At 46.5% G+C, this 13,183-nt stretch overlaps 1 protein-coding gene across 1 annotated transcript; it reads right to left on the bottom strand.

Annotated features, from left to right (window-relative positions):
* Nucleotides 1-2,338: 2,338 nt before the first annotated feature.
* Nucleotides 2,339-12,897, bottom strand: SLC25A28 (solute carrier family 25 member 28). Its single transcript, XM_065894294.1, has 4 exons — nucleotides 12,541-12,897; nucleotides 5,545-5,773; nucleotides 4,362-4,418; nucleotides 2,339-3,176 (listed from the first exon to the last, which is right to left on the bottom strand). Exons 1-4 carry the CDS (start codon nucleotides 12,829-12,831, stop codon nucleotides 2,659-2,661), a joined length of 1,095 nt encoding a protein of 364 aa, XP_065750366.1. The 5' UTR covers nucleotides 12,832-12,897; the 3' UTR covers nucleotides 2,339-2,658.
* Nucleotides 12,898-13,183: the final 286 nt, after the last annotated feature.

Here is a 13,183-nt window from a genome sequence, read left to right as displayed (position 1 = left end):
GTTCTCATGGGTGTGGTGAGCCCATGAAAGTGAGGCTTGGTTCCTGACCCAGGTACCCATTCACTGGCATCCAGACTCTCGACCCCATCACGGTGTTCTGCCTCTGTCTTCTCGAGTGATTGGGCCCAGAGACCTACAGAATCTAATGCCCTGTCCAAATTCCAAACTCATCCAGCAGCTAGAACACAGTTGGAGACTGGAAGGTCACTTTGCACTCTTTTCTCATTATTTGTTATTAAAGCATTAGAGCTGAGGGGGTCTTTAGTGACTTCCATTCTTTCTGAAAATACCCCGTGTCCTTTTCTTGAAAAGTGGGCCTTATTGTCACAGTGTCTGCTGTGGTCCAGGTACCACGCCAGGCAGTAACTCTGGACAGCTCACCACAGGGCTAAGGTTTGGGGAGGCATCCCTTTGTTCTCATGCTTACTCCATGCTGGGAGGCAGCTGTTCTCTTAAACTTTACAAGCAAACCCTCTGAAATGACCTCTGCAATGACTTCATCATGCTCTTTTTACTCCACGGGCGATTCAAACTCCAGTGGCCACCGTTTGGCACTGTTAACATCTCTTCAGCGCTAAATCAGAGGGCCAGGAGAGCTTACTTCAGGCTTAGAAATGGAGACCCTGCTGTTTTCTTGACAGTTTGTGTCAAGTGCATTCAGACATGATCCTCCATAGATACTTGAAGGGCTGTCAGGTGGAAGGAGAACAAGATTTACTCTGTAACCGAACCCTGCTGATCTGCAACCCTAACCTCGCTCCAGTCAGGCACTTTTCTCTGTCTCCCTCACCACCGTCCCTGCACAGACCACCATGCAGCCTTGCCTGGATGCAGACTGCAACAGCCTCCTCCCCAGGTCTGCCTGCCTGTCCAGTCTTGCTCCTCTAATCCTTTCTCAGAGAGCCTAAGTGAGGTTTCAGTTGTAAATCTCATCACGCCACACCTCTGCTCAAAGCCCTGTAAAGCCTCTGCACTGCCTTCAGGATAAAGGCTAAGCTCCTTAGCAATGCTTTTAACACCCAGCCCCCACTTGGCTTTCCAGCTGCATGCGTTGCCCAGGCTGTCAGCCCCACTGAACCCCTTGCACACTGAACCCCAAATGCTTCTCATTCTCTTACCTCCAGGTCTTTGCCTAGAACATTTCCCCGCCCTCCTTCACAGTTAGCTCATTTGCCTTCCAGGTGTCACCTCAGATGTCACTTTCTTCCAAAAGCCTACCCCATCACCCACGGCCAGGCTGGGTATTCTTCTGTCCTCCAAACGACTGTCTAGTTTTACCCTATCACACTTCTTGTCATTTTATCTTGTAATTGCCTGTTTATATGTATCTTCCACGCTCCTTGAGGGCTGGAATGTTGTTTTTTGGATTTAAAAAAAAATTTTTTTTGGGGGGGCGGTTATCTATCACCGTGTGCCCAACACCAGCGCCTGACACAGACACTCAGTAGTTACTGAATGAATGACAGATGCAAAGATGATAGAAGTTTCAGGGGGGTAACTTCCACTCTATGTACTGAAGAACTTGCTAATAACTGGTTCAGTTACACAAAAAGGAACAGACTGACCCCCAAAGCACAGTGAAAGCCCCGTCCCTGTAAGTACCCAGAGCCCAAGTGGCCGTCGGCAGGGAGCTCCTTCAGATGGCAGGTGGAGTACATGCCCTCCGCTCATTTCCTATCTGCAGGAAGGCACAATTAGATTCACTTCTGGGGACAAAAGATCTGGGTCGGGGTCCCAGTTCTGTATTTACTGTGAGACCTTGAGCCAGTCACGGCCTCTCTGAGCTTTCCTTACCTGTAAAATAGAGATGACACCTGCACTGCCTACTTCGGATTTTGTGAGAACCAAAGGAGATCACGTATATGAAAGTACTTTGTAAAAGCCTTAAAATAAAATGAGAGGCACTGTTATTATTTACCACAGCATCGTCAGGACTTGCAGCTGCGCTAATCTTAGCTTTACAACTGCATTAGAAAACCAAGTGCCATGTGGGAAGTTTTACTGCTGCAGGCAGAGCTGAGAATTAGAGCAGAGAGATCTCCCTCTTCTGTGCCACGCCACTGCCCTAGGGAAAAGGCAAAAGTGGGGGTCAAGAGCACCTGTTTAGCTGGGATCTGCCAAAGGCCCATCGTTCCTGCCATCAGGGAGACTCCTTGGAGCCTATTACTAAATAAGGGGGAGTAGGGCCCCAAAGTCTTAAATCACCATGAAAACAGCAGAAACAAAAACTACAGACATACGCAATAAACCTTCCCCGTGGGCCCCTTGATTTACGCTTAGTCAAGAACAGTTGACAGCATTTCACTTCCCCTTTGGCAAGACAAACCCAATGAAACCGTTTAATTTAAAGGCTTTTATTAGGAACCAGGGGAATCCCTCTGTAACAGTCTAGAGCAGGTCACGAGGCCCAGGAAGGAGAGAGTGTCAGAGATGCTGTGCTGTGACTTGCTGCACTTGCTTAGGGCCCGGAAGGAAAGGCGGCGACGACGGAGGGCGGCAGGAACTGGTGTCAGCCAAAACACCAAGAGCCTGGGGGAGAGAGCCCTCTGCCTTCCTTCCCACCCCGCTCGAGGCTGGAGTGTGCCGGGAGACAGAGAACATGGCTGGAGTGGGCAGAGCAGCAGTGCTGGCCGAACCCTGGCTCCACTGAGTGCCGCTTCACTTGGCTGCCCTCCACTCTTCTTGCCGTTTAGTGATTAGGTATTTGAAGAACTCATACACAGACCATGCGATGGCTGTGGAGGGGATCTGGTAAATTACTCTCGCCTGCACCCCTCGGAAGTAGGCGGTCACCCCGCCGACTTGATACACCGTCCTGAAGGCACTAGCCATGCCTGTGATGTGTCCTGTAATGTTTGAGTTCAAAGCCAGGGATTCCTGGGTGTTGAGCAGTGTTTTGCAAACGTCCAGTGGGGTTGTGGCAGCGGCAGCTACAGCTCCTGCACAGGCTCCGGAGAGGACATGGGAGCTGGGGTTGTACCGTCTCTGGGGGTTAAAGTGCTCCTGCAGGAATTCATAGGTCATGAAATGAATGGCTTGGAAGGGAACGTTCATGGTTAGCTGCGTGGTGTAGCTGCGGTAAAAGGCCCCGGCCCCTTCATTTTGCCACACTGCCCGTACACAGTCTGTCACCCGGTGGTATGGTGAGTTGTACATTTGCATCCTCTGCTTCACCACTGGCGGTGCCATCAATGAGAAGAAGGGAACGGTGACAGCAATCAACCGGTGAGCAGGAGTGTCCAGATTCGGAGTCCCAAGTCAGTAGATCAGCCAATGGATTGGAGAGAGAAAAAAGTATGAGTGAATTGTCAGTCTGATTAGTGAAGGTTTCCCTTTTTTGAGAGGAGGGGATAGGAGAGGGTGATAAAGGGCTAAAAAATAATGGACCGAATTCTAGTAGGATTTCTTTAATACCAGCCAATTAACATATAGGATATATCTACAGTTTAGACTCCAGAGGGTTTCCTTGAAATAAGTACCTACCTATTATTGTTACCATCGTACCCTTTTGTAACTCTTAAGACAAGAAGTGATTCAGTGGCAGTGAACATAATAATGAACACATAGCCCTAACAATCCCAGTCCTCAGGTACACAGAACACTGAACTCTTACAACATGAGGATCTCATCCTTCCACAGGAAGAGGAAAGGGCTACCAAAAACAAAATTCTTAGTCAAGAAGCGTACGGCTTTAGTTTCCAGACATCTCCTACCCCCTCAAGTAGATACATGTATAAGCTCAGGTATAATCTTCAGTTTAGCTTTGGCTCTTTCCTTGCCATGGCCTTGCCCAGACAGGTAAAGAACTGGAACTTTAAGGAACCTGGCAACTGTGCTATCCTTTCATATTTGTTTGGGTACCTCATTCTCCAACTGAAAAGCCAAGATCCAAGCAGCAGTAATAATAATAATCTGGCAGGGACTGAGCTCTACCAATGTACCTTTCATTCCTATCTCAACCATTCTTCATTCCAACAAGATAGGCAGTATTTTCAAATGTCAGAATCCATCTTCACCTTTTTGAAGAAAAGTAAAATAATCTGCTAAATTTTTTACATCAAATCCACTATAAAGCGGACTTCCAGGAAGGCCCAGGAATAGGCCACACAGAGCCATACCTTTTTCCAGGGAAACCCCAGGTGAATAAATCTCACTGAATATGCTTCCTGTCTAAGGGAATCCTCCTAAGCACGGACAACATGGAGGGAGTGCCCTCTAGTGGTAAGACAATGTAACACGCCAGGATTTCCCACCAAAACTGATGGCGTGCTCCCTGGCTTTCTCCTGCAAACCAAAAATAAAGAAAAAGCCCAGAGATGTAGTGCAGCTGCCCATAGAGGGAAAGGGTGAGGAATCATTACCTTCTGCTGGATTCATGGCTGCATCATGAAGTAATGTTGCCACACACCCGGCCGCTCCTGCAAAGGAAAAAACAACTGCCACATGTAAGGCCAGGAAAGGGTGACTGACTCATGGAGGACCCAGAGTGAAGGGGCGTAGCTGTGATAAACCACAGCAGGGAGAGGGAATGTTAAGAGCCAGTTTAAAAGATGGAACCCACTGCTTCTAAATGCCTGTTCAGAGAAATGAAGATACTTGTTCCCTCTAACTTAGTAACGCCATCAATCTACCTTCCACAGCTACGACAGGAAGGCCAGGAAGAGTCTGAGAAACAGCTCAGACTTTTTTCAACAAAGATGGCTCTGAGAATAAATGCAGTTCATGCTCCAGACAGGAAGCAGGTACACTGTGGCCAAGGGATGCCAGCACATCGCCTGCTTCCAGTGGCGGGAGAGCACGAGGGGCAGGTGGTTAGATCTCCACCACAGAATCTCACCTTCTATCCTGCTGCCGTATGCTGCCCAACCCCAGTCTCCAAATCCTAACATCTGTCCGTCTAGACCTTTCCCTCAGGTCCTGAACTACCGTATCCCTCACCCTCTCCTCTCCACTTTCACTTTGGTTTTTTCCAGGCTGCCATCCCTTCCATTACTTCCACACAACCTCCAACCCTCTGGTTTCTTTGTACAGAAGCCCCCCGGCCCCAGCACCATTCACTTGTTGAGGGCTTGTCATGTCCTCCATGATACAAACTGCCTGTGGGCAGCTGGGATCCTGAAAAGGTGAGGCGAAGAGCTGAAGCTCCACTGATGTCTTCCTTGGGTGGCTGGGTTACCTCCAACCCTGCCCCGAGGAGCGGGATACCACCCAACTACCAAGAAATACACAACGGGGGCAGTTCAGTGTGTGTCTCCACATTACCAGGGCATCAGAAGCTGATACCAGGGAGAGAATGAGAGGAAAGGGTCAAGCTGGTACTTAAGGGAGGATATTGTAACCCTTTGTTGAGATGCCCCAAAGAAGAGGTGGGGTTGACGCAGCCCACTGTCTGAGAACATCAGGTTTGGAAGTCCCTCCCCTATAATCTGGCCTACTCCAGCCCAAAGCTTCAGCTTCAAATCATGCTGAGACTGGAAAGCACTGACAACAGCAAAGCCCAAAGAGTTGGGAAAGTGGGAGAACCAGCACAGGAAGGCTCAATACCATTGGCAATATGGCTATTGCCCCCAGGGTGGATTACATCACTCAGTGTCTTTTTTAACTTTTCATAGCAGGCAAAATAGAGCGCGTGGGCGGGCCCTGCGCCAGTTGCTGTGACGTTCAGGCCTCGCATGGGCCTCCACAGCCCCTCCGTTCTTATAATCCTCCAGAGGGCCTCCAACACGTTGCGATAGCGGGCAGCTGGATCAGGCTGTAGGCTCTGCATCCGAGTCTGAAAGTACAGAAGGGAGAAGTGCAATGTCAGTGATGCTGACTGCGCACCCAATCTCAATACTCAGGCTTGGGCACTGGGCAGACCTACGTGAAATCACGCCAATAGGTAGAAGTGATACCTGGCATCCAGTTTTACTGCCTTCCAAATCTATGTGCAGTCTTTCCAAGCCTCGGCTGGACCTTTCTTTTTCTGGTCACCTACGACCCTACGAGTGGAACACCATTATGTTCCCTCAAAAAATCGCCCCTTGGTAAGCGTTCTTGAACCCAGCAACAAATATTAAGCCTGTGTTTCAGGAGAAGTTGCTTTTGTGTCTTAATAAACTCAGGCTAAGAGTTCTTTACAAGTGGATTCTAAAGTCAACTATTTACTGTCTACAACATACTTTATTATTTCTGAAGACTGATCCTGGGCCTGCTTCCTGGCCACATACTACACTGACTAATGAGATGACAGCTCATCCTTCGATATAACCTTGATGATAATCTGGCTTCTTCAGACTATTTGGCATTGGCAGCTGGGCCTGTAAGTTAAAATTTTGGCAGAAGTAGTATTCCTAATAGATGCTGCTCTAATTTCCTGGAAAAGAAAGTTTACCCTCAAACTATGAAGGTGGAAACCAATCTATTCTCTAAAACTGAGGGAGATTCCAGATTTCTAATCTAAACTGACTGAATCCCCAAACTGGCATCAATGAATAAAATTAGTCTCAGTGAAACATAACCCTTGGAATCTCTAGAGGATTCAGTGACTGGAATGAATGTATATGGTAGATACTGAAATTTGGGAAATTAATCTCACTTGAAATACTTCCCAAATCACAGACCTTCTCCGAAGGATGAGTCTCCAATGCAGATCTCTTGTCTGTTGATCTATTTCAAGGTTAGGGTGGCATGGAGACTACCAGATAGTATAAAATCAATGTCCAGGGACTTCCCTGGTGGTCCAGTGGTAAAGAATCCGCCTTCCAATGCAGGGGACGCAGGTTTGATCCCTGGTCAAGGAACTAAGATCCCACATGCCGCAGGGCAACTGAGCCCACGCGCCTCAACTAGAGCACCCGTGTGCCACAAACTAAAGAGCCCATGTGCTCTGGACCCCGCGCACCACAACTATAGAGCCCACATGCCCTGGAGCCTGCGCACCACAACTAGAGAGAGAAAACCCGCACGCCACAACTAGAGAGAAGCCTGCGCATGGCAACAAAGAGCTTGTGCTGCAACAAAAAGATCCCATGTGCCACAACTAAGACCCGATGCAGCCAAAATAATTAATTAATTAATTGATTAAATACTAAAAAAAAAAAAATCAATGTCCAGTGCCTGGACCACAGTAGGCACTCAAGATTTGTTTGTTGAATGAATGAATGAATGAATGAATGAATCTTAGCTTAGCTCTGCACCAGTTCAAAAAGGCCATTAGTGAGCCAACAGGGGCAACTAACGCCCAAGTACAGTTTAAATTCCTACTTCATTCCTGTCACTGATTCAATCTGGATTTAAAAGCTTGAACCTTCCTGTTGGCCATCTGAAATCCAAGAGTAATGCCTCTTCTCCAAAGCATGGGAAAAAACGAACTAACCAGATTAACAAATCCTGGTTAGCTGCAAGCAATCCACATTCCTCTAGTTATTTTCTCCTTCCTGCTACCAACAAAGAACTGGTAGCCTAAAAGATTACTGAAGTTCAATCAGAAATATACAATATCATTTATCACAATGTGACACATTCTTTTCTACTTCTCAATTAAAAAAAAAAAGGGACTTCCCTGGTAGTGCAGTGGTTAAGAATCTGCCTGCCAATGAGGAGACGCGGGTTCGAGCCCTGGTCCGGGCAGATCCCACATGCTGTGGAGCAACTAAGCCCGTGCACCACAACTACTGAGCCTGCGCTCTAGAGCCTGCACACCTAGAGCCCGTGCTCTGCAACGAGAAGCCACCGCAATGAGAAGCCTGCACACCACAATGAAGAGTAGCCCCTGCTCACCACAACTAGAGAAAGCCCGCGCACAGCAATGAAGACCCAATACAGCCAAAAATAAATAATTGAATTTTAAAAAAAACAACTAACTAATCTTGTATTGGGGGAATGTTTAGAAAATGCACTGTTCTGCTGGAGTCAATAGCATATTTGGGTAACTAGTCTTAAAGGTCTGGCCTCAGAGTCCTGGAACCGTTTACCCACAAGAGAAACCTGGACTGTGTGTAAGTTACAATGAAAATTTTACACACACGTCTAAATCTAACTCACAATTCTAACTCAATGAAAATACACCCTCATGGAGAGGACCCAGGCATAAGCCACACCAAATATACAAATATGGCTCCCCAAATTTGTGGGCCAATAAATCTCTCTCACAGAAAGATGAAAACCTCTTAAAGATGAAATCTCTAAGTAAGAATTAGTGAATAGTCTTCAACATAAAAAAAAACCACTGCCCGACTTTGAAGAAAAGCCAAACGGGGCTTCCCTGGTGGCGCAGTGGTTGAGAGTCCGCCTGCTGATGCAGGGGATGCGGGTTCGTGCCCCGGTCTGGGAAGATCCTACATGCCGCAGAGCGGCTGGGCCCGTGAGCCATGGCCGCTGAGCCTGTGCGTCCGGAGCCTGTGCTCCGCAACGGGAGAGGCCACAATAGTGAGAGGCCCGTGTACCGCAAAAAAAAAAAAAAAAAAAAAAAAAAAAGCCAAACAGGTAAGTAGTTTGGTAAGACAAGTCACATTTGAGTCAGAAAGGCTGAGTGGGAGACCCAGATTTGCTAGCTATGTGGTCTTGGGTATGTCACTTAACCTCTGAGCTTCAGCAATGTCATCTGTAACATGAGACTAAGAATGGCTGACTCAGAGTGCTGTTGTGGAGATTCAGAGTTAAGGCAAGTAAAAGCCATTGCTAATTTATGTGGTGCTAGAAATATAAGGCTTTTTATTGTATTCAACTATGTTTCTGAGAAATATTAGTTCATATCTCAGAATTTACAGATCACGGCAGTGTTGTCTCGTGTATAAGTCATTTTGCAAATATGCATGGGCAACTAACTGGTCTTTAACCACTAACAAATCAGGATTGATTTTGTATTTTTTGTTTTCATTTTAAAGTTCCTCTGTGTCTATGATTTATATGTCCAGCTGTTCATCTAAAGGTCATGTTTAGGAAGGAGCACAATTGTGAAATTCTGTGCCGTGCTTGGTTCTGGAAATCTGCTTTTGGGAGCCTGTATGGAAGGCTTGGGAGTCAGACTGGGTTTAAATCATGACTCTGCCACTAACTATGTGACCTTGGGCAAGTTACTTGCCTGTTTTCTTCATCTATAAAATAATGAAAATGGTATCTACTTCATGAAGTTGTTCCAGTGATTAAATCAGTAAATGTTAAGGCACATCACATAGTGCTTGACAAACATGAGCAATTGCCATTTACTGAATACTCATTATTAGATATAAGAAAATCAGATAAGCCAATGTTTCCATTTCCCAGCTGTCCACTGGTGAATGTATATAGATAACCATTTACATCTGGAGTTTGGAAAAGATTTACTTCCCTTTGTTCTTTCCCTCCTTAACTTATTATATAAGTAGATTATTTGCTTCACGACTACAAAGCCAAAAAGCAGCACCTTGGTGACAGGTGCTTAGCCAGATGATTTTGTGAAGAGTTTTGACTGCTTTACGCTGTAGAACCTATCCCTTTAGATAAAGTCTGGTGCTTGTCTCTGAAGCCCAGAAAAGGAATACTGGGATTCACTTGGGCTCCCAAACCTCCCTATTATGACCATGAAAATCACTGGTTGACTAACTATAGCCTAGCAAGGCTATGCTGACTTCCCATGGTCCTTCCCAAGGATATTTTAAGTCGACTTGACCCTGATAAGCGGTTTGGGGGTGCACAGGCTTGCATGCCAAGAGTCACTATCAGCTTTCACTTGCAAACACTGTGGTTGACCTTTAGGCTCCAACACAGATACCTGCCTCTAGTCTTAGGGTGTGTTGGGCTGCTCTTCCTCTCCACCGCCTATTTATGGTGGAAGAGGAAGAACAGCTACGCAAGGACAAGTGAACTGCAAAGCCCTTTCTGAATGAAGAGATTTGAATTTTACTTTCATGCCTGCACACAGTGTCTACTGTAAACAGTGTTTACTGACACTAAATCTTGATAGGGTCACCTACTTTTTCCCTCTAATCATTTAAATCCCAGCATTAATGGCAAATGAAAATGATTCTTCTAAAACACGCTTTTGTGTTTTTGAAGATTCCTGAGCATTTTTTCCTCCAGATGAAATAATTATTTCTTTAATGTAGTGCTTTGAGGCATGACTGTAATGTTGTATTAGTAATCTTTTAAAAACAAAAATTCCAAAGCTTATGCAAATGAATAAGAACTGTTCTTCAAAACAGTTATCTTGGAAGGCTACAAGCGACTTATTCCAGCAATGCTGCTGCAGTTATGCAAAACATTTCTGGAACTCCTCTTTCCAAAATGTTCCCTCAGTGGGTTTATCAACCTCAGGAGTAAATCAGTCTCCTTGCTTTTTCCAGTCCTACCTTATCTTTGACCCCAATCATCATTACCCATTTTGATCTCCCACCTGAACTGCCATATTTGATTCTGAATGGTCTCAACTGCTAAAACATCAACTCTGTCTTGTCACAGGACAAACACTTGCCCCATTTAAGGATATGTAGCCAAGTATTCTAGAGGCATTTCTAACAGAGTAAGTTATAAAATGTTCACAACAACATTAGCATTATGTAAATATATGGAGTAAGGAGATAGTCTCCTAAGGTAGTGGGACAACATTTAAATTGATAAGCTGAGGTAATATTTCTAAGTCAGTCACATTATTACATTGTACTTTTCAAGCCATTCAATAATTTTCATTACTCTCCTTGATCTAGTTTTCATTTGATACCCATCCTGAAAGACAGCACCCTAGACTATCTTGGACTTTACTCACAGTCCAAGTATAGTGAGGTTACTTTGCAGTTAGATCATGTTAACTTTTGGATATACAGCATTAACGACTCACAGTTGGATATACAGCATTAACGACTCAGTCATTCAACCTAGACTCTGTTACATCCATGTCTGAACCTTTTTTATTTGTACTTATATGTATGACATTTCAATATTGTTAGAGCATTAGCCATCCTCTTACTTCTCTCTCATGGATTTTTACTATTTATTTCTATTCCTCACAATTGACATGCGTATTTAAAATTCTAGGGACTTCCCTGGCGGTCCAGTGGTTAAGACTTGGCCTTCCAATGCAGGGGGTGCAGGTTCAATCCCTGGTCGGCGAGCTAAGATCCCACATGCCTCGGGGCCAAAAAACCAAAACATAAAACAGGTGCGATATTGTAACAAATTCAGTAAGGAATTTAAAAACGGTCTACATCAAAAAAAAAAATCTTAAAAAAATAAAATAAAATTCTAATATCCATTTTAGCCAAGTGCATTTACCACAGTTTCAAGGGTATGAACCTTGGTAGGAGTTACCTTGCAATGTGCTAGGATACTCCTACCAACTCGGTGTCATTCACAAGGCTTAAGGAGCACTTTCTCCATTTCCTCATCCACCTTACTAATGAAAACATGAAACGGTACTGGAACCAGGGAGCAGAAAAGAAAGACTTTGCATCTTCCAAGTAGATATTCTCCTCCTGAATATGTAACTTTTTCCTAATTTGAGAAGAAAGCATACATCCAAGAGCTGTGAGGATATTGTTTAACTATATTACCCTTAACATGTAAAGGAGGAACCAGTCTGTCATTATATTTATTTCAACAGTCCCCTTGGTTGTTCCTTTGCTAATGCACAAGAATAAGAACTGTAAAGAACAATGTGTTCCCCTCGTCACCCAGCTTTCTTCAGAAACATGAAGATGTGTACCCACTCATCAGCCTGCTTGGTGTGGCTGAAATTAGTTTTACTTTCACACGAATCATGCCCTCTTGTTGATCCCATTTTATTTTCTTCACAGTAACATCTACTTTCCAGTATTGTCATGCTTCCCTTCTAGACAACTTTTCCCTTTTTGTCAACTTCAAGTGGCTAAAGAAATACACTATGAGGTCCATCTCTCCTTGGAGGGCTGATGTGCTCCCTGCATATACACAATCCCAATCCCAGCTCAATTTTCATGTTCAGGAAATAGGTGGAGTATCACGCTTGCTGCACAGAGAAACCGAAACTTTTTCCTGAACATGGTCTTTCCCATATTATTTCCAGTCAGGAACTCTGAATTCTGACTGCACAATGATTTCCAATCACTCATGGGTTAAGATTTAATAAGTAAATACTTCCTCTAGCTGAGAGATCCCAGATTCTGGTTCCTGCCCCATCACTTTTAAGGGAAAACACAGCAAGGAGCTTGTGAAAGCACTGGCCAGAGAACATCTCTAGCCATTAAGATCCTATTGAGGATGTTCAGTAAGCTTTACCTTAATCAAGTTAGTAGCACTTACCTGTTCCCTTCCCATCCCACCCTATTCCTATTTAGTCCCAGTTGGGATCCAGGGTTCCGGCTGACAGATTTTCTTTCCAGAGTCCCAATTTAGATCTCACTGACGGTGAGAAATTGGTCCTGGCTTCTGACTGGGATCAGTTCCCGGCCGGGACCTTTCTTGCATAGGTGTGTGCTTCAAATTGTGGTGGCAGGAGCCAGAAAGGGACTTTGGTCGGCTCCGGCTCTCGGCTGGGATCCTGGCTCCGGGCATGACCCAGGGGTCGGGTCAGCCCCAGGTGAAGTTCGGAGCAGGGCCAGGTCTCACCTTGACGCAGTCGATGGGGTACATCACGCAGTGCTCCAGGATCCCTGCCACGGCGCCTGCCACCATGTGCGTGGTGACAGTGGCTCCAGCCGGCAGCGCCTCGTAGTCCGGGCCGGAGTCCGGATCCTGCCGTACCGGGGGCCTGCAGGCCCCGGCCTCCCCGCCGCTGGCCCCCCGGCCCACGCCCCGCTGCAGCCACCCGTCCAGCAGCGCCGACTCCCCGGGGCTCCGCCCCGGCCCAGCCGCCGGCCCCCCCGCCACACCGCCAGCACCCCGCCCCTCCAACTCCATCCACCCGGGCCAGCTGCAGCGCCCACCCCCGCCGCCGCCGCCGTCGCTGCCGTCGCCGCCCCCCAGCCCCGTTGCGTCTGCCTCAGGCGCGGCCCAGAGAGCCCGGGGCCTCGGGCTCCCGCTTGGCCCCGAGGACACGCCCCTCAGTCAGCCATTGGTGCAGCCGTCAATATAGCCCCGCCCCCAGCTTACGTAGAAAATATAGGTCTGTGGTATTAGTGAAGTTGCCTGTCATTCCTCCGCCCCGCGGCGTTGAGACAGCTTAGATCCCACCCCTTCCCCTTTGATCTTGGAAGCTTCTTGTTTATTGGCTACTTGATTGGCCAACATGTAAGATCAACCCGCCCTCCGA

Source organism: Phocoena phocoena, chromosome 16 (genome assembly GCF_963924675.1).
Source record: "Phocoena phocoena chromosome 16, mPhoPho1.1, whole genome shotgun sequence".
NCBI classification, from domain to species: Eukaryota; Metazoa; Chordata; class Mammalia; order Artiodactyla; family Phocoenidae; genus Phocoena; species Phocoena phocoena.
The sequence above is the reverse complement of the archived record's forward strand: the minus strand, read 5'-3'. Positions and strand labels throughout refer to the sequence as shown.